A 24,856-nucleotide genomic window follows, 5' to 3' on the forward strand; every position below is an offset into this window, starting at 1 on the left:
CTTATTTTCTCCCAATTCTTTTAATCTACTTTTCTGCTGCTGAACTCAAGGTTGCAAAGTTGAAAGACGCCCACCTGTATTGACACACTAAACCATATAATTAGTAATATATGCATTTTTCTTAAAGGCTTCATTTGCTTCATGTGCCTAGAGTTAAATCTCTCTCTCTGTGTTCTTTCTGTACACACTCAGTTCCCATATATGGGCATGCACAGTTCCTGTTCACTATTTCCTGTCGCTGCAGCCCCGGTAGACAGAGCAATATTTCCTGTTCCTCAAACTAATCTAACTCCTTTGTTTTTTGTTTTCTTGAATTAAAAACACTTTCAAACTTTAGCACATCCTACTTTTCATCACACAAGAAATATATTCCACACTCCTTTATTCCATACACACCTTTTAAATGCTCTAACCTCTTTCAGACGCCATAAATCGTCTCACACGCACTGCCTTTCTCTCTCTCAGACTTCCCCTTTTCACTTACTCAGACAAATCACACAGTCACTCAAATCAAATACTGACAGCATTCACACAGTTAAAATCACACAAAATACGCTTTCATACGAGTATTTTGGACATGCCTTCCATGATCAGAAAGAGCAAGTCAAAAGAAAAAAGAAAAAGAAAACTGAAACCTCTCATAACCTCAGTGAAGGTCAAATATCTTCATAGACCCAAAAGTAAGCATATTATTTCCCTAGTCAAAAGTCAAACCGTTACTCACAGTAATTTTTAATCTCACAGCCTTTGTGTTTTGAAACTAAAAAGAGGAAGGAACAGCGCCCAATTTAAACTGCGCATGTTGTCACTCAACGACACACACAGAAAATGTAACTGTATATATATTATCTCAAACTGAAACAAAACCCATCTAAAAATCCTAAAACATCTTACTTCGACACCCCAAAACACACATGGCTTGCAGACATATTTATTAATTAAATTATCTCAAATTCAATTTCAGTTCTCAGAACCCAGGTAACGGTCTTAAGTATCAACAGTTTATGTATCCTATCTCAAAACCCCGCAAAAGTCATACAGTCATGGCAAGAAATAAAACTTTACTTACATATTGTAATAAACAAAACCAGCGTCTTAAGTACATGCACCAGCAATGTCTAGCAGTCCCTATTAACTTCCTCATATTCTATTGACCTCTCAGCTGCCTTATTTGCATTCTCACACACACACACAATCTAAAAATAATACCAGCCTGACTCTCAGACTCAGACAAGTCTCTTAATCTATTTACACAGACGTCCTATGATTACAACTGCACAGATTTTAGGCTTCTCATTTCAAAACCTACACAATTTAGACAATTTTTAAATTAACGGTCCGACCGATAAACTCCCTGAGTTTTTTGTCATCAATTTAACCAGTCTCGGCCCCGGGCCGTGGCCAAATATCTAAGACCCTACACAATTTAAAAGCATCAATCAACTCAACCCGAAAAGCCCTGTTATGTGGACACCCCACATCCCAGGCTTCCCCGAAATTTTAAGTTAAAAGGTAGACGCCCGAAACCCGGTTTCTACTGACCAAAAAAGTGCAAACCACCGCCCCGGACGGTAAAGTGGTCCAACCACTAGTTATTCTGGAGTGCCCCAAGCTCCACAGTGACCAACTGACTATCCCTCAACTGAGGACAAGGTCTAAGCGTCCTTGACCTTGGCAACCGTTACGTCTGAGCAATGCACTTGTTAGACTCCCAGAGTCCCGTTCTATACAATTTAATTATTTTGAAGACACCCCAAAACTCACAAACCCACCATATCGGTGTCCAAGCCCGGCTTTATATTCAATTGAGACTTTAATGTCACAAACTTCACCAATTACCTATTATTCTAAATTCTCTTTATTCTAAATCCTCTTTATTCTATATCCTCTTTATTCTTATTCCTTTGGGACTTTAACCCGGTACCTTTAGTGAGACTCTAACTCACTTTTACTCTTTTTCTTATCATTACTTCAACTTCAACTTCTCATGAGATTTTCACCAAAATCAAAACAGACTTTTACCAGTAATTTTCAGTGAGTAGACTTTCAATTTTGTCAGAACCAATTCAGCACTGTTTGGAAATAATTCAACAGGTAGTGCCTTACCTTTGAATAAGCCGGCTTATGTCCACTCACTTCGACCACTGACTCGTGTCTGCCTGTTTGAGCACCTCGGACCCTCTCAGTCTCAACCTCCAACTCTCTCTACTCAATTCCCGGCCAATGCACCAAATGTTACGGGTTCGAAATTGAGGACGAGAGTAAAACAATGATGGTCCAGAAGAGGTCATTCAAACAATTGATTTTAATGAATGCACGCAGCGTGGAGAGGTGCAAACTGCAAAACAGTTGTACATCTCTACCCAAAATACACTCTAGATTGCTTTTATAACATCAGGGTATTGTAACGCCCCTTCTTGCGTTTACAAGCACATAATTTGCATGTACAGAACATTCATGTATTTTAAGAATTAAATGCAACATAGAGGTTCCTCCTTGTGGCATACTCTTCCGAATATAGTGATGACCTAAGGCCTTTGAGGTCACCATGGACTGGACATCCTTCCGTCACCTGTAACTAAGCAAACTCAAATACCACAAGAAGCTGAATACATTCAGGCCTTTGCTCAGCTACTATTTTACTATATCAATATACTCAGCATATGAGTTATGATATATATATATTTAACTCAATCATTTTAAAGTAGTTATAACTGCACCTGTAATAAAAATGTTAATATTTGATTATAATAACCCCTATAATATAAATTATAACATAATGCCAGCAGCTTCAATAAACACTTTGATGAAATGATAATTAATGCAATGATAAGATGATGGTTATGTAAAATAATCCCTATAATTCTACAATTGTAACTAACAGTTTACACAACATTTTTTGTCTGTCTCGTTACGACTTAGCAAACACTCATGCAACACCAGTTTTAAAGTTGCCATACAGGAAAATGCTTTAACATGACAACACCTGTCACATTATCTATGTTTGGAATGAGGAACATGGTTTTAGCTTGTTGGCAAGATGAAGCCTCATCATGGGTGATAGCACAAGGCAAAACAAGCAAATACACGCATGCATGCAAATCAGACGAGGACTATTGTGGGATAAATTATTTTCTTAAGCAAGTGAAATATTTAACAAGCAACAAGAAAGAAATAGCTGAAGTTTTACAGTGCTAATACTGGCACCTTTGCTACTAGTATATTTTTGTAACATTTGCTTTATTTTTGTTGTCTTTGATCGTTTTAATCAGATTTTTGATTATGTAAATATAAGGAGGTTCACAAATGGTTAGAAACACTATAGACGCTATTGATGCACAGTCATATTCCAGCTTTCCAGCCTTTTGTATTCTAAGTAATAAGAAACTAGCTGAGATGGGACTAAAAAAAAACCTCTTAGGATTTTGGATTCTTCAGGTGATTGCTGTTGTGATTCTTGTTTGTTGAGCCAGGATATGGACAGAGAGGTGACATGGGCATCACTGAGTGGATGAAGGCTATAGAGAAGCTGATGCAGAACTTGGAGGACAAAGTGAAACATTCAGTGTAATGCAAGAATGAACACAGCTCTGGACACCAGATTTGCTGCAATTATAGAAGAAAACTCGAGAAAGAGATCTAAGGTGGATCAACTGAAGAAGGTCAATAAAGGTACTAGATTATTTCTACTTTTGAAAATTATCCCCCCTACAAACTTTGCTTTTTGAGTGCTGCTTTCCACAGACCTGAAATTCAGGCTGGATGCTGCAAAGAACAAGATTGACAAGGTGAAACAGTGCTGATAAAGTTTCTGTGTTATCAATCTTCACTAATTAAGGAACCATAACATTCTATGTTACTATGCTGAAAAACGCCTTCCAACTTTTACATGACTGCGCTCTCTGTGTGGGAAAAAATGTATTAACAAACCTCACATTTGAAGGGGTTTTTGAAGTGGACACAAGTGGAGGCATATTTTATAGATTTACATATTTCACATTAACATTTGGTTTCTTACCGTCTCGCCACAGCATTCTCTGTCTCTTTAGTAAACTCTAAAGGATCTTCTCAAACACTGGCAATGGTTACAGTGCTAAAACAGGTACTGCACAATTTCATCTTGCAAGTTGATCATGATCCTGCACTCACCAAACTCTTATAGTGTCAAGTTATTTTAATGCTCATTTAAAATAAATAACTGAAGTCTAACCCTGAATGCCCCGAGGCAGTAAAACTCACTCGCCAGCTTCTCGTAAGCCAAACAAGAACAAATGGCACAAATGAATTCACACGCATTTGTGATGATGCTGTGTGGTTTTAAGTGCTTGTTGTGTAACAGGAAATTACAGTTGTGTTAAACATCATATATTAACAATAGACTAAATGTTCAGCTGGAGTTGTATTGGAAAAATAACACAACTCAATACTCTAAGTCTCTAAGTATTTGAACCACATTGAACAGATTCATTCATTGGATAAACACGTTCAATGCTGGACCCATTTATCACTTTTAGAATGCTATATTTAGTACAATACAGTTCAGTGTAACAGTATAAGCCAGTATAATGCAAATATCCTGGTGTACATTTCTGTTACTATGACTAAATGGATACTGTCATCCAGATTATGAAACAAAATGTAATTCACTGGAGTTCCCCTGTACTGTTTCCTTGTAACATGGCTGGACAGAAAGATTAAAAGATATTTCCTTTATTCTGTTGCAGGCATCTTCACAGCACCAGTGAATGATCTCTACTACTTCGGTTTCAGTACCTATGGCTACAAAACTCACACAGTGGGTGCTATACTTGTGAAGAATAAATTTCAACCTATGACAGCCCTTCAGCAGACGGCGCTGACAGCAACAGCAATGTTGGTGATCGGGTGCACATAGAATTGTGGGATAAGGATTGGGTGTATGATAATCTAAATGGCCACACAACCTTCAGTTGTCTTTTAATCTTTCCTGTGTAGACATTTAAATACATGGGTCAGCATTGTCTTGAAATGCTAATGCAGCATTAGGCGTCAAATCTCCTGATCTATGCACAAGCTTCTAAGGATCTTGGCTAATATTACCTAAATATGCAATAGTATACTTACATGATTAAAGAATTCAGTCCATTGTTGTTCAATTTTAACTAAAATGTAATGAAAATATAAATTTTGAGAAACTTCTTCAGAATAACAAATGCAAAACAACCTTTTGTGTACAGTTTTTACAATGACTGCTGTGTTTACCAGCATCCCACCAGCAAGTATGGCAACTATAAAGACAACAGGGAAGGCAGAGAGCTCCCTCATGTGATCATACCTTGCTATTGCATTCTGGAATGGAACTGATATCACACAGTTCAGTTCAATTTAATTCATATCTAATTTAAACCTTGTGTTATATGATCAAGAAACTGGGATGCCAAAAGGTTTAAAGTGAACGCTGAAACTTTAAAAATACACACACACACTATCTGAAAGTAAGAAAATTAAGATTTTGACAAAAACTTTCAGAAAACTACAAAACATATTGTTTGAATGTAAATTATTATCGGTTCCAGTTCATTTTTTTATCCTCTTCATCTTAGCAATCTCTCCTTAATTCATAAAGTTTATAATGATAACTCCTCCTGTTGTGGTTATGAATAATAATGAGATTTGTTACCATGTCTTACATTCGTAAATGCATTGGCAAACACAGCAGAGATGCACAGATATCATTGTTTGGCCCGGGCATCTTTCCCATGTTCTCCCATTTCTGTATGGCAGGATCATAGCGGTGCACCACCTTAGTGTCAGTGTAGTCCTCCTGACTGTATCCACCCAGCACATAAAACTTTCCCTCCAAAATGGCGCTTCCTGCTCCAACATGCGGCACTGGCAGAGATGCAAAGGCGGTCCAGCAGTTAGCCACTGGACTGTACACTTCACAAGATAGCTGATCAACAATAGTCATGGTATCATCAGTGGTGACTCCACCTGCCACATAAAGACATTCACCCAAGATCTCCATGCAGTGATGAGCTCGAGGTGAAGCCATGTTTGCCAGGTAGGTGCTTCCTGTTTCTGGGTGGTACAGAAACAGGGATGCAACACAGAGGTAATCATTATTTCCCCCTCCTGTTATGAAGATCTGTCCTTGGGAAACTTTTGCTACATGCCCGCTCAGAGGCAGATCCAAGGGTGAGGTGAAGCTGAAAGAGAAAAGATGAGTGATTTGTGACAGCAAACTACAATATTTTGAAGAGATTTGAATCATTTTAAAGAGCTTATTTAGGAGAAATGTATTGACATGCTAATGAACAATGAATATTCTGTCCAACATACTTCCAAGAATTTGTAGATGGGCAGTATCTTTCAACACTATCTATAGGGTCGGTGTCACTGTGTCCGCCAATGGCATATATCTTTTCATTAAGTACAACCACTGAAAAGGAGGATCTTTTTTCTTGCATTTCAGCCAGACACTCCCAACTGTTTTCACATGGGTCATACCTACAGAGGTGGTGAAATTATGCACATATAACAAACAGTTAAGTATATGTTAGTTATTGCTTTTGGAGGGTTAATATTTAACTGCTCTTACCTGCAAACATTATTCAGGGTGTCATCAATGCCATAATACTTCTTGCCTCCAAACACATACAATCGTCCTTTTAGGACAGCCACCTCATGCCCGAATCTTGCTGGCTCAGGCATCTCTCCCAGCTTTCTCCACTCCAATGCCTTTTTTACCCCTATGTGATTCCTCAGGGAATTCCCAAACCAAAGTTCTCTGCTGATGTTGCGGCTACTCAGGTCTTCAGAAATCTGGTCACCTCCAATCACAACGAGACTCTCTTTTGGCATATAGATGCGGAACTGATGCTGTGCAGTCTCACTGGAGCAGAAATCTTCAAAGATTTTTTCATACAGTTCTGCCAAGTTGGGATTAGACCACATGGTCTGAGATCGCACTTCCTTGAATTCCTTGAATGTCATCAGGGGAAACTGGACAGTTTTCATAAGTTCATGAGCTAGTCTGAGCCTTATCTTGGGCTTTGCTTGGATCCAAGCCACCACTGCTTTAAATATAACAAGTTCAGATGGAACATAAAGTGAGTTACTGTTTAGGTACATCAAGAGCTTTTTGGCTGACAGGTCCGTAAACTTTGGGGTGCATGCCACTATCTGGAAATGCCGGAGGACAAAATCATCAGCAACTTCAAGAAGCTGTGCCATTTCATAGGCCTCGGCAAAAGATACCACATCCAGGCAAGTTTGAGGATTCATTTCTTGACACAGGAAATTATAGCACAGGGAAAGGGCAGGTTGGTACTGAAGCTGAAGGGCAGTGCCGGTGAGCTCAAAGATGTACTGCCAGCTCATAGGGAGAGCGCCACTGTAAGAGCAGCCAATTAGAACTTCTAATTCTGACGCCAAAAGGAAGGGAAGGGTCACAAAAGGCTGATGGGACTCCTTCATCCCTGAGGTGAACATGCCACGGAAGTAATCACTGCTTACAGCCAAGATAACTCTGTGGACTAGACAAAAGACGCCAATGAGTAAATATCTCCTTCTACCCTAAGATGTCCAGGTCACATGTTGTTTTATAATGAACTACATTAAAGATGAACGCTATAAAGTCTAGGGGAAATGTATACCGAGATGTATTTAATGGTAAAATGTTCCAGAACATGGAAATCTGGAAGGCTGAGTAGTCACCTTGCAAATAAACAGAAATATGGGCAGCTCGCAAACTTATTTGGCAGAACTACAGATGCTGCTGCGTCTTAAGTGAATGTATATTTGATGGTAAAATTCTCAATACACATTTCACATCTAATATTGGATATATTCACTTTTGCAATGAAGGAAGTGATGTTAAATTTGATTGAGGACCTACTTGTGGATCAAGGAAAATGTATCACAACACAGAATTTTACTTGAGCAAATAGGTTAAAGTTAAAGTGGGCATCCAGACCAGCTATAAATGGACCCATTGGTGGTCTACTCACCATGAAGCAATCCACCACAAGCTTCCAGAGTCACATCACATCCCACTCTGTCCATCCACAGCTGTTTGATGGACTGAAGGCTGATCATCATTTGCTGTGCAGTAGAAATACTTTCGCTTTTCTCATGCCCTCCAGTTTTTGTGGACTTCTCTTCTTCCTCAGTGCAGAGATTGAGAACCCTTGGTGCACCCAGTGTTTGAGCAGCAGCCTTTATTTTATCCAGATTATCCTTGTTTAAGAATGGTATTTGTCCAGTGTAGGCAAACTCCACAATCGCCTCTAACCCAACATGTTCTACCTCCGGACCAAGAGAGATTGACCATCGTTGAACTCCAACACATGTGTCATCATCTTTTCTTTCATCAGCTCTTTTGTTTTCTGCTTTGCTTCTTTTTAGATTATCGCAGATAAGTGAGCTGGTAGCAGCCAACACGGGGGAGTGCACACAAAAACTCGTCCCATCCTCTGTCCTCAAAGTAAGGTCAGTGAGAATGAATGAACTCCTGAATTCATTCAAGGTGAGAAAAACATGTATGGGGTAATCATCTTTGAAATATGTCTTTATGTCATCTTCATCACTAAACTCCCCATCTTCATCCACCGAATGGTCTGTTTCTTCATCATCTGTAGAAGCTTCCTCTTCTTCTTCATGATCTTCTTGAGTGACCCACGATTCTGTGACAGTTACTTCTTCATCTGTCAATTTTTCACTGTTGAATTCTTCATTCCACTCCAGAGTAGTCTGAGTTTCAGAGACGATATCTTCATTTCTGTGTTTGTTAAAATATTTATCCTCAGAAACTGTGAAATCAGAATCTTCATTCATTATTGAGTCCACTGAATCTCTAATGGGGTCTTCCTCTGTGAGTTTTTCATCCTTTTTCCTTCTTGCAGTACTCTTTTGGATTATTTGAGCATTCTCTTCTCTGAAATGTTCTTCCATGTTGTATCTTTCATGCTGTTCCTCTTCCTGAAGATCCCCATTCTCATCCCGTTCCTCTTTAAGCTTCTGTTCCTTGGTTTCTTTCTCCTTCTTCATAGTCTCCCGGTCCCTTTCTTCCTCCTCATTCTCCTTTCCCTTTGTTTCTTCCTTATCTTCCTCTTTAATGCCCCTCTCCACTTCCTCCCCTTTTCCAATGTCCTCTGCTTTCTTTGCTTGATTCTCCTTGGTCTCATCCACCTCGTTACTATGGTTAATCTCGCTGTTATTTTCTACTTCTTTCTCTTCTTCCACCACTTCATCTACTTCAGCTGTCTCCCTCTCCTCCTCCTCATCTCCCTGTTTCATTAGAAGCCCTGTTTCTGAATCACTTTCTCCTTTATCCTCTTCAGTTTCCTCTGCATCCCTTACCTCCAGTTTTGCCTGCGCTTCCTCTTCATCTTCATTTCCTCCTGCTTCATTTTCTTCCTCATTCACATCTTCTTCCTTGCTGTCAGCGTCCTCACCATTCTCTTCCACCCCATCTTCTTCTTCTTCTTCTCCTTCTTCTTTATTACGCACCTCTGCTTTAACCCACCATCTTATCCTGTCCCACAATTGTCTCCTTCTCTTCTCCATCACTCTCTTCCATACATCCTACTACTTCTGAAGGCAGGAATTAGCCACTGCCAGCGTGTCCAGTATCCCTATAATCTGCACAGCTACCTTTAATCTTTCAGAGCATTTGCACCTCAGGAAACCAAAAGACTGCAGATCACTTGCTTCTTGCAGAGCTGGACTGTGAAACAGCGCAGACCTTACCTCATCTGCAGACAAGAGCTGTGTTGTCTATTTGTTCGTCTCCTGCCTCTCTCTCCCCTCTTGCATGTGAATGTTCGAGGGTGGCGTGAGAGTGCATGATTCCTCATATAACCAAATAAGCTGCTGTATACAGTGTAATATATCACTAGGTAGTGGAAATTCTAGACATCATGAGGCTTCAGGCAGACACCCAACAAAAGTCTGAAAATGACACTAAGTTATATTTTTATTTACCATATTGTCGAATATTGTGTCACATTTTCTTCAATTTTTGTCCTTACTTTTTTACTTTGTTTACTGTAATGCACTGATATATCTGCAGAGGATGTGCAGTTTATTGCTGTGGTCTTAAATGATGCACTTTGCAGTCTATTAGTGTAGGGATTGTGTTCAACAGTTCCAAAATGTAAACTGTAAGAATATGTCTCAAGCAAAAGTAAGTAATAAACAAGGCAATGACTTGGAGGCAGCTGAATCTCTGCCCATCCGAGTCTATCAACCTCGACATCTCGGCAAGCCTTGGCAGGCTTATTCATTCTGAGGCATATGACTTGGGGATGAATTTTAAATGCCTAGAGGGTCATCAGTGGGATCACATTGCTCCTCCACATCCAAGTACAGAGGAATGTGGGTCAAGGCGCGAGGGGGAGAAGGAGGCCAAGAGGGCAACAAAACAAACAACACCTGTTGACTTGAAGGCTTTTGTGCTAACAGAGAAAGCAAACAGCTGGGTCACACTGTATAACCTTGACTTGGAAAATAGTATTTATAAATATGCTCTCTCCTTGTATTACCACATTTTTAGAAATGGGAACTGGATTGGCTTGCGCCAGCTATTTGTGAATTTGTCCCGTCACAGTGCTAGGTAGTGTTTAGTGTTGACTGACCAATGAAACCTAAGAAATCTCTAAGCCGGAAACAAGTTTATTCAAGTGAGTTGAAAACATTTGTCAGATCAGAGGCAATTAGACAAGAAGTCCCTGTTGTAGCCAACAGTATTAGATCTGTCAATATATTATCTGCTAGCATTTTATAAACATATTTTAAAATCTTCTTTGCCTTATTACTAAATGGTCTTCTGACTTAAGCAGGTTCTAAACTTCTAGTTTTAATATTAGTGGAGCATAAATCTCAGAAGGTATGCTAACCACAAGTACCTTTTTATTTCCTTTTCTTTAATCAGGCTGACATTGAAGAGAATACAGTGGTAAGGTTTGGGATGTAGTGGGGTATGTTTTGTTTTAGGACTAATTGTATTCATGCCATTCATACAAACGTTTAGAGCCACACCTCTGTGTCTTTCATTTCAGATGTTTTCAGTCCCATTGCCAAAGGTGTGCAAAATCAAGCACCTAGCCTGTCCCTACTGCCTTTACTTATTTCTGAAAGAATGGGGCATTCTCAAGAGCTCCTTTGAATTTCAATACGGTACTGTAATAGGATGCTGCTGATGCAGGAAGACAGTTCATGCAATTTCTGCCCTACTAAATATTCTATCATCTGCTGTAAATGAAATTGTTGCAAAGTAGAAGTGTTTGGGCTCCACAGCAACTCATCCACAAAGCTTAGTGCGTAAAGTCCCCAACCCTTAGCTGATTCAGTCACTGCAGATCTCCAAACCTCCTCTGGCATCAACATCAGCGTAAAAATTGTCCACTGAGAACTTCATAGCATGGGTTTCCACAACCAAGAAGCTCCTGTAGGTGTAATGTGTAAGAGGTCAAGTCCATATAGTGTACCACTTTCATCTGATAGGAAACTGCAGCAAAAACAGCTAGGTGCATTTATTTTCATTTGAAAAAAGCATTTTGATCTGATCTTTGCCTCCACAGCAGTGTTGATCTCGTTCATGCTAGCTGCTGTTTTTGTCTCTGTTTTGTGTAAATGTGTTTAAACTCAATATTACTGATCTTTTATCTTTAAAATCAAAACCCTGCCTCATACATCCTCTAAGATCAGTGGACTTTTCCTTCACACTGTGGGTTTCTAATAAAAATCTACTGACAAGCTTTGAAGTTTCAGGACTGTGAGTAGGTGTGTTGGAAATGAAACTGGTGGGCAACAGATCGCTTAAAAAAAAAACACACACTCCTACCTGAGGACACGGTGACTTTGCCTTCACATGTGAGGCATCACACGCACACATGCCTACTGTACATTCACACACACACAGATTTAAACAGGCAGGCAAGTGATTAAGTCCCCTTTTCATCTGCACTCAAAAGAGCACTCGAGTGCTTAAACACACTGAATGTGTGTTTGTAACTATTCAACTGTCTGCAAGCTGTTTTCTAAAGCTTTAATACGCCCTAAAAAATGTCTCCATTCAGGAAAAACCTGTACAGATATTTGCCATTGCATACACATTCACAGCAGATTCAGATATGCTTCTGTATCTACATTATTACCTACAGTTTGGCTTTGGGCAGCTGCTCACAATCTTACTTATGAAAAGTCTTTTTCCTCTGCAGCAGTTCTGATTGTTACCATGACAATGCAAGCAGTGAGAGGAGGAGGAGGAGTGAAGAGCGCTAACCTCGTTATGGGACCCTCCTCCCCCCTTCAGGCCCTTTTGTCAAGAGCAGCTACACTGCTGGGACATGAGGGTTGCATTCTTCTTTTTTGGCTCAACAGAGTGAGAGGCACAAGTAGTTCAAGCACTGAACACTGTCAACTTTTGTCAGAGTGCCTATTCTGTAACTGTGCATGGTCTAAAAAAAAAAATCAAAAACAATAGCTCAACATTTTGCAGAAATGTCATGTGACTGACTGACAACTTGTACAAGTCTCTCTCATTTAGTGTCACCTCGGATAAGCTCCAGGATCATCATGGATGGGTGGGAAAATATACATATTTGCATTGGACAGATAAGGTCAATACTATTGTAATATAGCTCACAGAGTGGGACAGAAATTAGTGAAGTGAAATATTTTTTTAAAAAAAGTAAAAGTCATGGCGGTTGATCTAAAGTGTTGCTGAGGCTTTTGGAGGTTAACAGGAAGTCCGATGTGTAACCACCTAAACCTGAATTTTGGACATGAAATGCAGAAAGTGTAGGCACAATCGTTGGTACCAGATGATCAGTGTTTTCACTTTGTAGTCAGAGTTTTACTAAACAATCCTGTTTAAACCAGCTTTGGTTCCTTTACTATCTAAGTATGGCATTCATCAAAATGCAGTTTCCAAACCATTTGCTATAGTCTAAACATGGATGAGACTATTATTGACTTATGTTATTAACTTAACTGCATTGATAAGCAATGGAAGGCATAAAGTCTAAAACTGGAAAAGCCTTATCTACTATCTGGATATCCTGGCTACACCGGACAAAAAAGGATTCGCTGATGTTCCCCGAGGCTAAGGACCCCATTATACCCACCATGTGCTACCCGGCAAACAGAACTGTACTAAAAAGTTGACGTCAAACTGATATCGACTTTGTCAATGTTGTCGTTAGCCGATGCTTTAGACACTCGTGCACCTCTTGATTTTTGTAACCTGGTACGTTATCCTACTTCCTGCCACCTGGTTAAAGACAGCACGATATGATGTCCCTGTGTTAGTGTTGTTGTTGGTCCAGGTTCAACACTGCAAGTGACCAGTCACATTGTTGTGATGTCATAGTTTTGCAATGTGGAAACACCATCGCACCACACACCAAACCCTAACCCTAACCGCCCCTCTATTTTTTCTCGAGTGTACATCGGCAGGTTTTTTTCCATGTTGCAAAACTATGACATCATAACAATGTGATTGGTCACTTGCCACGTTGAACCTGGACCAGCATTTATTACGATAATCCAAAAACAAAGCCCAATACGGGGATATGAGATACAATCGTGTTGGTTTTTACTATTTCACATTTGAAGATGTATCAGTGCTAATGCAGCAGCTATGATGGAGCCATAAGTCAGCAGTTTAGCCTCGTCACTGCAACCTGCTCGGTTTTAAAGTGGTGGTAGAGAAAAAAAAAAGAAAGAAAGGCTTTTGTTGTCAAAATACAATCTAGTTTTATTGAATTTCTGGGCCCCATGAAACACAGAGGTAAACACATATAGAAATAAAATGTAAGACTACAACATAACAACAAACTAGGAGAGAAAAATCTCTAAAACTAACAGTGCAACTTGATATTAACCTAAAATGATCATTTTTCTACAGGCAAGCAAGCATCAGTAGTGTGACGTGGGGAAGAAAAAAACCAATCCTAACTTCAAAACACATACAAAACAACATAAAATGAAATGTACAGTACGGACAAGCCAAAAAATGGCGTTTTCTAGATATTCCAGCTTGAAATAAACAGCATGACTGATTGTCAAGCTTAGTCCTCTTAAATCATAATTTACATAAACATTCTTAAATATGACTGTAAGACTGTGAAATAGTGTCCAAACTGCTGTAACCCACTGCCACCAAAGCTCGTTTTATTTTGAGGTCTGCAGCGCGTAAAGTAATACATGTAATTCATTCGTTATAACAGATGTGCTGTAGATCATACACGATGGGAGCTGTATCAGATCTCTCCTGGTATTGCATTTTAAATTGGGTCACGCTCTACTTTGGAACCATCGAGTCCCTGCATTCACAAACTGTATTCCTCAGAGGAAGAAAAGGGGACGGGGGGCCACGAAGGTGTCGACAGTGCCAAGGACATAGGAGACGTACTCGAACAGCAGTTAAGATGCCGCGGTAGAAACAGAGGGATTGCATAGTTCGGCAGCATTGTCTTTCGCAGGTTTTCCTACTGAGCCTCCTAGTTTCCTTTTTAAAAGTACCTGCACAGCCATAAAACCTTGCCCCCCCCCAATGTGTCACTCCTGTGGCTTGTTAGAATAAGGAGCTAGATGAGAGGTCTATTTTTACAAACGAGGGGGTGAGGAAAAGTGAGACGGAAGGTGAGATTTTATGAGACAGAGGCAGGAGCTGAGTTTGTGTTGTGTTCACTGTGAGCACATTCTCCATCAAAATGCGCCGCATTATGAAAGTTTCTCAGTGCCTTTTTGGTTTCGAGGGACGACCTTCGCTTAAAGTCAAGATATTTAAAGAAAGGAGGAAAAGAAACATTGAACACAAATTCAGTATTGCTAATCTATTATTATCTTCAAGTCTTTCTACTCGTTTATAAAGAAATTACGCTTTCCCCTACATTGTATGAGTCGGTAGAACTTTCTGTAATTTCTGGAATGAAACTAATATCCTGAAGCAGACATGGCGGGTCAAGCGCTGGCCCACGGAAGGAGGAAAGACACGATAAAAACAATGAGAGAAACAGAGAGAGGTAATGACAGGAGGAGGATAAGAGGAAGAGAGAAGGATGACGGCCACAGAGACGCCAGTTTGGAGCTTTGGATCACCTCATCTGGACTCTTCTGCTTCTCCACATTCGGCCTGCAGATGATCAGTGGCCTGACCTGTGATATGCTCTCCTGAAAGGCAGACGCAGGAGAGAACTGAGAAAGACCTCAATTTCTCTGTTTGTACTTCATTTTTAGACCCTGAATGAGCAGACTAACTAATTAAAGCAGCAGGGAAGTAATAGTATGAAACCAGAAACCTCTGTGCACTCAGTGAGTCAGAAAGGAGCTAAAGATTTAAGAGTTAGAGCCATAAGTATTTGGATAATTACACTTTTCAGGGGGCAATTTTCTTTCTCTGTACACCAAAAAGTAGATTTAAAATAAACAATCAATATTCAAGACTTTCAACTTTAATTCAGGGGGTTTAACAAAAGTAGTGCATTAACTGCTTTACCAGTTCTATAAACATTAGGCCATATTCCAAAGTTAAAATATAATTGGACAACTGACTGACAAGCAGCAGGCAGCAGGTCGTTATTTCATGACAAATAAAGCAGACATAAAATCTGAATTTTTGTGAATTTCAAATATGAGGTGTCACTGCAAGAGAGGGAGCCCATTATTGGGCTGAAAAACCAAAATAAACCTCCCAAAGAGAAAGAGCAAAAACTTTTGGGGCAGCCAAATCAACAATCTGGTTTGTTCTTATAAAGGAACCAATGATACCAAAAGCAAAAGGCCAGAAGGACCACAGAAGATGACTAAAAGTGCAAGATGGCAGGATTATGGTTAAGAGAAATAACATCACAACATCTAAACAAGTCGAGAACACTCTCAAGCAGGTAGGTGTATCAGTCTCCAATCAAAAGATGCTTTTGTGAATGGAAACAGATGTTTACAATGAGGTGCAAACCACTGATTACAGGCTCAAGCCTCAGAAAACATCTAAAAGAGCCAAGTGTACATATATTTGGACAGACAAAATCAAGACTGACTTTTATCACAATGGTGGACGAAAAGGGGAAAACTTAGCATGTCAAGCACGGTGGAGGCAGTGTTATGACATGGGCACGCTGTCCACGTCGTGTTTATTGATGATGTGACTCCTGATAGAAGTGGAGAACGAATTCTGAAGTGCAGACGGGGTTATACTCTCTGCTCAGATTTAACCAAATGCTGCAAGCCTGATTGGACAGTGCTTCAAAGTGTAAATGTATAATGATCCAAAGCAGACTGCAAAAGTTTTTCATGGCAAAGAAATAGAATTTTCTACAGTGACCTGATGTAAACCGAGCGAAACACTCTTTGCCAATACTCAACTAAATGCATACAATTAATGGAAATTTGAATAAAAACCTCTTGAATTAAAGCCGAAGGTCTGCTCCACAATCACATCTTGATTGCTTGATTCTGATTTTTTTTATTTATTTATTCTTACCTCGAGTATGGTTCTGCTGTGTGCTCTGTCAGGACTAAGCCTGAGATTCCATCGATGGGATCTATGGCTTCGCCCGCCATCATCCTCGCTCTCCGTGGTGTCTTGTCGCGCTACTCGAGGACGTTTCCGTCTCCGTGAGCTGATTCGCTGGAGAGAACCAGGCTCCTGGAGTCTGAACAAATTGAGTCAAAGGCACAAGGTCAGAAACAGTAAGGCACAACGCAGCACACTGTGTGAACATGAACGCGTCGGTGACCTGCAGTCTGTATCCTCTATATCCGCATCTGCGTCACTCTCTCCCTGAGGGTCAGATAACACACACTCCTCCTGCAATGGAGCGAAACACAAAAGAAAAAATATATAATACATAACAGAAATAAAGAGGAAGTTAGCAGCCATTAAGCTGGGATAAAATATGACAAATACAAAAGTGTTTTCAATTTTGGAGTTTTTAAACAGAAAGAAACACATAAATCCCGGTGACTCATCACAGACTAACACAGTTTGTGAAACCAAAAACCACTTGATGATGGCATTTGTCTGTGTGAGTGTGCTAATGCGTCACTTTTTTATATTACCACCATTGTTATTAAGCATGAATCAGCTCACACCTCTATCCATAACGTGACTAATGAAGTCAGAGAGTATTTATATCCCAACAGTACCAGTCTTTTGACCTCTTTCTGTCATACACACACACATATATATACATATATACATACATATATATATATATATATATATATGTATATATATGTATATATATACATATATATATACATATATATATATGTATATATATATATATATATATACATATATATACATATATATACATATATATACATATATATATATACACACACACATATATATATATATATATGAAGGTCAAACTATAAACTATACTGCTTAACAGGGATTTCAGACAACTCAAAAATCATTGATTTGTCTAAAAGTTCCTTTTCCAGAACAAAAAGTATATCACTGAATACTAAACTGTGTATTATACTAACAAGAACTACTGCCACTCTGTACTGAAAATATAAATTTTGCATTTAAAAAAAAAAACAATTAACTATTAACATAATGTGCTGTGTGTTTTTATCTCTGGTGTATAAGTGCCAAAAAATGCCGTTTCTGTAATGGCCACTTGAGGCTGAGTCCAAAAGCAAGTCACCACAGCGCCCACAGCGTATGTTAAAATGGCTAATTTTGCAACACAACTATACATTAGTTGTGTCCAAATTCATGGGCTGCATCCTCCCGAGGACCTGGCCTTCGCGGTCTATGTGGGCCGGGTCCTCAGAAGGTCGGGTAGGCCGGAAGTAAACGGCTGTGAAATTGGACGGTCTAGCCTTCTGATTAGCGTCACCGCTGTCTCGGTGGAGTTTAATAAACTCGGCCTTCTGCTCCTTGCTATCTAACAGGACACTGGCGCAAATTCTCGACCATCTCACACTTCTGTTTAATCAGTTTTCTGTTTGACGTTTATTCAGCTGTGTGAGAACCAAGGAGGAACCCACCCGGGGATTAATAAAGTTTTATTTAATTTAATCTAATAACTTTAATCTCAGCCAAACCGATTTACTCACGAACAAATAAAACACTGAAAAAAGCCAAACAACATTTTTAGGTTGTCTAAGTGACTTATATATTATGTTTAACCTGGGTAGTGAAAGTCCGCAGTGATCTGAAAATGATGTGCCGGGAGTTGTGCCGTTCTCGGCAGCTTCAGTGACCCTCGAGCTCTCGGCTAGCTATCCAGCTGGTGGGTAACAGACGTCTCTGAAAACGTCGAAGCACTTTTGCAAATATGTGATATCTTGATAAACCGAGCAGATATTTGAAGTTTACACACCCACATTCTCGCCTGAAAATATGTTAAAAGTTTAATTTGTGATCCAGAAAGATTAATAAGAGTAATTTTAAAACTTAGTAGCAGCCGCCATTGCCGGAAACTGGAGTTTGGCTGGACCGCTCTATGAATTCTGGGATATGGTGGGCCACGAAGGACACACCTGACCCATCCTTCAAATTTGGGGAAAAGGAGGACGCATTTGTTGGCTGCATTCGGAGGAGTCTACGAATTTGGACAGCCTTCGGCGCGTTGCTGTGACGTAATCGGTCTACAAATGCGTCCTCAGGAGGATTCAGCCCATGAATTTACTCACGAACAAATAAAACACTGAAAAAGCCAAACAATAACATTTTTAGGTTGTCTAAGTGACTTATATATTATGTTTAACCTGAGTAGCGAAAGTCCGCGGTGATCTGAAAATGATGTGCCGGGAGTTGTGCCGTTCTCGGCGGCTCTAGTGACCCTCGTTAACACGTTAGCACCGTCCTGCCCCACGCACAGGGCGATCCACGATAACTCGCTAATGGAGATTAATTGCTGTGTTAACCGTTAATGCGGTTATGCCGTTAATGTCATTTTAACGAGATTAACGCTGACAGCACAATTTTTATTTACATGTTAGAACAGATGCACTCTGCTAAACAAGCTAGCTAGTTCAGGCTAGTTTTAAGTTCAGACTACAGTAAACGGATAAAGACATTTTATTAAATGATTTCATTATATTTGACTTGTTTGTTAAAGTGCTCATGTGGGATATTGTTTCATGTAAGGGTAGCTAGCATCATCACCATCAATTCAGGAAAACTGTATCACAAATCATACTTGTTGGTTTTCACTAGTCTGCAGCATCACCCACCTCACTGATTAAAATAATTGCGGTGCTTATTTCCATTTTGATACGTATTAGCCAATTATACTGAGTTGTGCAAAAGTCTGGAGTCCCTCCTAATTTGAATATTTTGCTTTAAGGAGCCAGAATTTCTTTTAATTTTTTAAAGTGGTCTTGAGCAATAGTATTCCAGCCTTTCTGGAGGTCTTCCAAAGTTTTTCTTTGGTACACAGGCTGCTTTTTCCCCTCTTTCTGTCAGTCCAGTGGCTAACACTTTGGTATTCACAGCCTGTCACAAAACACAAAACTTGTTCCCATTTGTGAAATCTGTGCAAGATGCCAAAGAAAATAAGCTATTTGTGCACCAAAAAGGGTATTCCCAAAGAGCTATTACCCAAACACCTGGCATAACACTGCATGTGTCCTTTAAAAAAAGTCTGTGGAAGCTAGACAAGTGGAGAACAGAAGAAGTGTCAGGCCTGAAAATCTAACTACAGCAAGAGCCGAACTGAAAAACAATAGCAACAGGTCAGATGGAGTGAGGGATCCAATTTTTTTTATGATTTTTATTTTTTTTGAGGAAGTCAGGAGACAGAAGCATAAGTGAGCGTGTATGTAGCAAGGTGGAGGCTCCATCATGGCTTGGTGTTACATTTCAGCCAGTGGTGTTGGAGATCTTGGTCTAGGACAAAGAAGAACTTTGAATGTCCTTCAAGAAGCCTGGAGAACTATTCCAAAAATAAATTACAGAAAGACTGTCTAAGAGATTTCAAGCTGCGTTGAAGAATAAAGGTTGTACCAAATATTGACTTTCAAGCTCTGTTTTTGATTTATATGTTGTATTTACCTGTAAGTTGGAGCATGTTTCAGTTATTGAATATTTGAAATATGACAAAACATAAAGACATCAGGGCTGGCTCAAGACTTTTGCACAGTGCTGTATATCAGTTAGCAATAAATGGTCCAACCCTAGTTTTAAGATACCGAAAATCCTTTTTGAAAATGTCTATCAGTTGCATCAGCATCAATCATCTGGCCTAAGTGAACCCTGGTATTACTCATGTACTGCTCAAATGCTGGAATCTTAAAAGCCTATAAAAATGCCAGCTGCCTGCCAGGAAATCAACACAAATATCAAAAGTCTTATAACGTGTTACATATCCAGACTCCACATACAGCGCTCTGCAACAGCATTAAGGAGCTGCACACAGAGCACTGTCATAAAGACACGCACACATATGCTACACATTACCTCTGTGCCGTATCCCTCAGAGTACCTGGTTACCATCACTTTGTTTTTTCCACAGCGTTCACACAGCCGCGTGTCCTGAGAACAGAAACCAGGAAGAGAGACAGACCTACTGATTAGATTCAGACCTTGAAAAAAAACAAAACGAAAATCTAACACGTGATTCTTCGATATCTGTGACCAGGTACTTTAAAATAAAACAGGGCAGCGACAAAGATGCAGAGAGGTCGTCGGGAAGCATTTAGAGCCTGATTACAGATGAAGAAACACTCTCAGATCTGAGCGGGTTGAGCGACGGCCACAGACACTTAAGTGGAAAGCCTGAGCACTCACCGGCGTAGGCGTGTGTGCTTCTGAATAAAGTGTACAGGGACCGGCCTCGCACAGACACGCTACATCTACCTCTCTGCAACTCGCCCCCATCTGAGACAGAGAGACAAAGACAGGGAGAATAAACAACTGTGATCTGTTGACTTGATGAAGCTTCTGGTCCCTTTTATCTTTAGACAGCAGCATTATGACAGAGATAAAGGAAAGGAGTAAGAAGCTTGTACAAACTTACATAAGGTACAGCAATATCACTGTCATATGACCTGGGATGAGCCTGGCCGTTGGTTATCACTGGCAAAAGTTTTAATCTCTGTCAACAGTTCAGAGGAGAGATTTCTGGCTTTTGACATTATCTGCCTACTCACTTAAAAATGCTTGACTGCCAAGTTCTGAACACTGGAGTTATTAAAAGGTAAAAAAATAACACAATTAAGTCAAAAAATGGAGATATTACCTGTTCAGCAACTGGATCTGTGGGTTCCTTCGGTTACCTTTTGTGTCAACTGCAGCCTACTTTAGAGCCACATGCAGATTTAAGAGGTGTGCTGGTAGCAGGTATAAATAAACAGCCTCACCTCACAGTCATTGCCGGACGTCTCTCCAAAGGTAAAGAGGCAGTGGGAGTCGGATTCCCTCCGCAACATGACCTCTGACCTGGCTCACACACTCACATAGACCTGCTGGGACGCACAAAGAGCACACAGTCAAGTTCAAAGCTTGTCATCACTCGCAATTAACCGTGAACACCTTGTACTCGGTGTCTTCTGATGCAGATATTTAGCAGTGTGTTGAAAACATCAGAGTGACTAAAAGTAGTTACCCTATTCCTGATTTCTCAGGGTTTGTTTTTTGCATATTTATCACATTTACATGTTTCAGAGCATCAAACTAATTCTAATATTAGACAAAGATAACCAGAATAAATACAAAATGCAGGTTTTAAATGATGATTTTATCTATTAAGAGGAAACAAGTTCTCCAAACCTACATGGCCCTGTGTGAAAAGTAATAGCTGGTGTTCCACCTTTGGCATCAAGAACTGCATTCGAGTGTTTGTGATAACGGGCAGCGAGTCTTTCACATCACTGTGGAGGAGTTTTTCCCCCTCTTATTAGCAGTATTTGTTTAATTCAGCCACATCGGAAGGTTTCTGAGCATTTAAGGTCATGCCAAGTGCCCCAATCCTGATCTGAAGCTGGACTTTGACTGGGCCACTTCAAAACCTTCAGATGGGCTATTTTGAGCCACGGGTGGACTTGCTGGTGTGTTTCAGTTGTTTGTCCTGCTGCAAAACACGAGGTTCTGGGCACAAACTGACAGCTGGACATTCTCTGTTGGGATTTTCTGGTATTCCATCAGTTGAAATAAGTCGTCCTGAAGCAGCAGAGCAGCCTTGACCATCACACTACCACCACCATGTCTGACTTTTGGTATAATGTTCGTTTCATGAATTGCTGTGTTAGTTTTTTGCAGATGTAACTGGACTCAAACCTTCGAAAAAGTTCCGCTTCTGTCTCGTCAGTCCACACAATATTTTCCCAGAACTCTTTGAAATCATCAAGATGTTTTTTGGTAAAAGTGAGACCTGCCTTTGTGTTCTTTTTGGTCAGAAGTGGTTTTCTCCTTGACCTCTCCCATGCAATCTGATTTTTAACCAGTCTCTTTCTTATTGTTGAATCATGAACTCTGACCTTAACTGAGGCAGGTGAGGCCTGCGGCTCTTTAATGTTGTTCTGCGGTCTTTTGTGACTTCCTGGATGAGTCATCCGGGTGATCTTGGAGTAATTTTGGTAGGCCACTCCAGGGAAGGTTCACCACTGTTCAACTGTTCTCGAGTCCCAAAACCTTAAAAATGCCTTTGTAACTGTTTCCAGACTGACAGATTTCAATGACTTTGTTTATCAGCTGTTTCTTTAGATCAGGACCATGATGTGTTGCTTTTTGAGATCTGAGCCTGCTTCATTTTGTCAGACAGCTGAAGTGATTTCTTGATTCAGCAGGTCTGGCAGTAGCTAATGAACCTGAACATGATTTAACAAAGTGGGGCAATTAGTTTTGCACACAGGGGTTGGATAGCTTTATTTTTACTTTTATAAATAAAGTCATCATTTAAAAAAACTCACATTTTTTAATTTAATCAGTTATCACCGTGTAATATTAAAATGTGTTTGATGATCTAAAACAAGTAAGCATGACAAATAAGGGGGAAAAAAAAATCAGAAAGAGGGTAAATGCATTTTCACAGCACTGCAGATATTCTAAAAGTGAGCAACAATTAGTAGCAGCATTATACATTTATATATTTTCCAGCTAAAAATACAAACATAAATCACTTAAAATTTCTTCTATTTATAGCATGTATTTGTTTAATGAGCACCTTTAATTAAATGACTTTTATTTCTTTAAAAAACAGTAATAATTCAGTCATAGTTGGGTCAACTAACAGCCTGGAAAACCGTGAAGTGTTGTGCTTTGAGTGAATCAGTGAGGAGATAAATGCGTTATTTGGCTACAAACTTGGTGTTACAGGGGTGTGCAAATATGACGCTGTCTTTACTACGCAAACCGCGAGCTTGTGCTATCAGAGATGTGTCATCACGGCACCTCACTGTAAAATCCGTTCAGCAGTGTCCGCACTCCCATTACGTAATAACACGGCAATCAACGTTAGCGAGCCGGGGAAGTTTTCCATAAAGATACGGGGAAACACGCCGTCAGCGTTTAAAGCTTTTTATTTTTTTAACAAACAAGAATTCAAACATCAGCTACAATTTTCAATTAAAAAACATCGCGAAATAAACTAAATGAATTACAAGTAAAAAGCAGTAATTTAGAAAAGAACGGAGTGACCCGTCTCACCTCAAACGCATCCTGTCCGAAACCGCGGAATAAAGCCATGGACGGTGGTCGTAGTTGTGTATTTAGAGGATGAGCAGCAGGACGCGGCGGTGTTTGTCATTGTGGCGCGGGGAAGCCATGAGCTCGCGCTGCTTGTGAGTGTTTGACATTGTAGCAAATCCTCCGTGTGATGTCAGCGCCAGCGATGACGGGCAGCTACAGTCCGGGAAGCGCGTGCTCACTGGGATGCCGAACGTTCCCAAAACAACGCGGGAGCGCGGAGGAGCAGCAGCACATAACAGGGATTTCCGTCCGGTGCTTTCAAAATAAATGCCTTGAAGATAACGATTGCGTGACTTTTTTTTTGTCCCACTCATAAATTTGAAAATGATGAATACGTGGACGGAATACTAAAAAAAAACAGGTGTGAACGTTTCCTGAGACAAAACGTAAATCCAGTTGTTGAAAAAATGGTTTCAAAATATTACAAAGTATATCTTGAGAAACCCCCTGAAAATTGCACTTTGTCAGCTTCCTAACTAAATTACACGTAAAATATAAATAGCAAAATAGGTATTATTGGATTTTTTTTAATTTTATTGCTTGTTGTTTTAGTTTTTTTCATAAAATTTTGATGACGTTTCATAAATATTTTTTACTATTCATAAGTCACAATTTCACGTTCGATGTCTTAAAATTTCGACTAACTCAAACCTGTGAGAATTTTTTTTTTTCCAATGGTAAAACAAGCTTCCATACATTTTTATTGGATTTGATCACATTCAAAACTGAAAGCCCACAATATCATCATGTATGTAGTGTATTTTAGATATTTTTGAAGAGGGGGAATGTGCCTTTTCACTGTTTCTTACACCAACTATGAACAGCACATCGCTATATTAATGAACTACCAAATAAAACCAAAAACTGGATACACATGCAGTTCATACAGGGAATTAATTGCATGTTAACATCTTAATTATCATCAACAGGTATGTTACCACAATGAATTAGTAACATAAAAAAACCCTCAAAGTAACCCTAACATTTAACTAATTGACTGTTAGTATTGACTTTTTCTTCTCAAATAAAAAAACACAAATTGAATGACATTACAGATAACAGTAAAAAATCAAATAACAGTCATCTTCATTCAGTAACAAATTTCACTTCTTTTACTAAAATTGTATTAATCCAGAAAGTAATGAAGTAATTTAAATTCATTAAATAGGAAATTACATCTGTACCTAACTAGTCACAGGCCTCTTTCACAGCTGC

General features: G+C 39.6%; 2 protein-coding genes across 7 annotated transcripts; both read right to left on the bottom strand.

The window, feature by feature from the left end:
* Positions 1-4,504: 4,504 nt before the first annotated feature.
* LOC102082267 (kelch-like protein 13) lies at positions 4,505-10,868 on the bottom strand. The gene is made up of 4 exons (XM_005459269.3): positions 7,992-10,868; positions 6,581-7,517; positions 6,322-6,489; positions 4,505-6,188 (listed from the first exon to the last, which is right to left on the bottom strand). Exons 1-4 carry the CDS (start codon positions 9,547-9,549, stop codon positions 5,666-5,668), a joined length of 3,186 nt encoding a protein of 1,061 aa, XP_005459326.1. The 5' UTR covers positions 9,550-10,868; the 3' UTR covers positions 4,505-5,665.
* Positions 10,869-13,718: 2,850 nt separating this feature from the next.
* si:ch211-63p21.1 (uncharacterized) lies at positions 13,719-23,859 on the bottom strand. 6 transcript variants are annotated; one of them, XM_003454772.5, is made up of 8 exons: positions 23,600-23,859; positions 21,316-21,417; positions 20,973-21,050; positions 20,744-20,833; positions 20,414-20,488; positions 16,728-16,798; positions 16,472-16,643; positions 13,719-15,162 (listed from the first exon to the last, which is right to left on the bottom strand). In XM_003454772.5, exons 2-8 carry the CDS (start codon positions 21,382-21,384, stop codon positions 14,953-14,955), a joined length of 765 nt encoding a protein of 254 aa, XP_003454820.1. In that variant the 5' UTR covers positions 21,385-21,417; positions 23,600-23,859; the 3' UTR covers positions 13,719-14,952. The 6 variants fall into 6 exon arrangements, with proteins under 6 accessions (XP_003454820.1, XP_005459323.1, XP_025761824.1 ...); XM_005459266.4 differs by having other exon boundaries at positions 21,316-21,420; XM_025906039.1 differs by having other exon boundaries at positions 21,195-21,417; positions 23,600-23,857.
* Between the last annotated feature and the right edge of the window lie 997 nt (positions 23,860-24,856).

This window comes from Oreochromis niloticus, linkage group LG3 (assembly GCF_001858045.2).
Source record: "Oreochromis niloticus isolate F11D_XX linkage group LG3, O_niloticus_UMD_NMBU, whole genome shotgun sequence".
NCBI classification, from domain to species: Eukaryota; Metazoa; Chordata; class Actinopteri; order Cichliformes; family Cichlidae; genus Oreochromis; species Oreochromis niloticus.

Excerpts from the sequence above, each read along its gene's own strand:
- LOC102082267 (XM_005459269.3), bottom strand. The coding sequence starts at position 9,549 with ATGGAGAAGAGAAGGAGACAATTGTGGGACAGGATAAGATGGTGGGTT. Across the intron at positions 7,518-7,991 it reads TTGTGGTGGATTGCTTCATG|TCCACAGAGTTATCTTGGCT; the intron begins GTGAGTAGACCA and ends TCTTTTGTCTAG. Across the intron at positions 6,189-6,321 it reads CCATCTACAAATTCTTGGAA|CTTCACCTCACCCTTGGATC; the intron begins GTATGTTGGACA and ends TTTCTCTTTCAG.
- si:ch211-63p21.1 (XM_003454772.5), bottom strand. The coding sequence starts at position 21,384 with ATGTTGCGGAGGGAATCCGACTCCCACTGCCTCTTTACCTTTGGAGAG. Across the intron at positions 16,799-20,413 it reads CTGAGGGATACGGCACAGAG|GAGGAGTGTGTGTTATCTGA; the intron begins GTAATGTGTAGC and ends GCTCCATTGCAG. Across the intron at positions 16,644-16,727 it reads ATAGAGGATACAGACTGCAG|ACTCCAGGAGCCTGGTTCTC; the intron begins GTCACCGACGCG and ends CAATTTGTTCAG.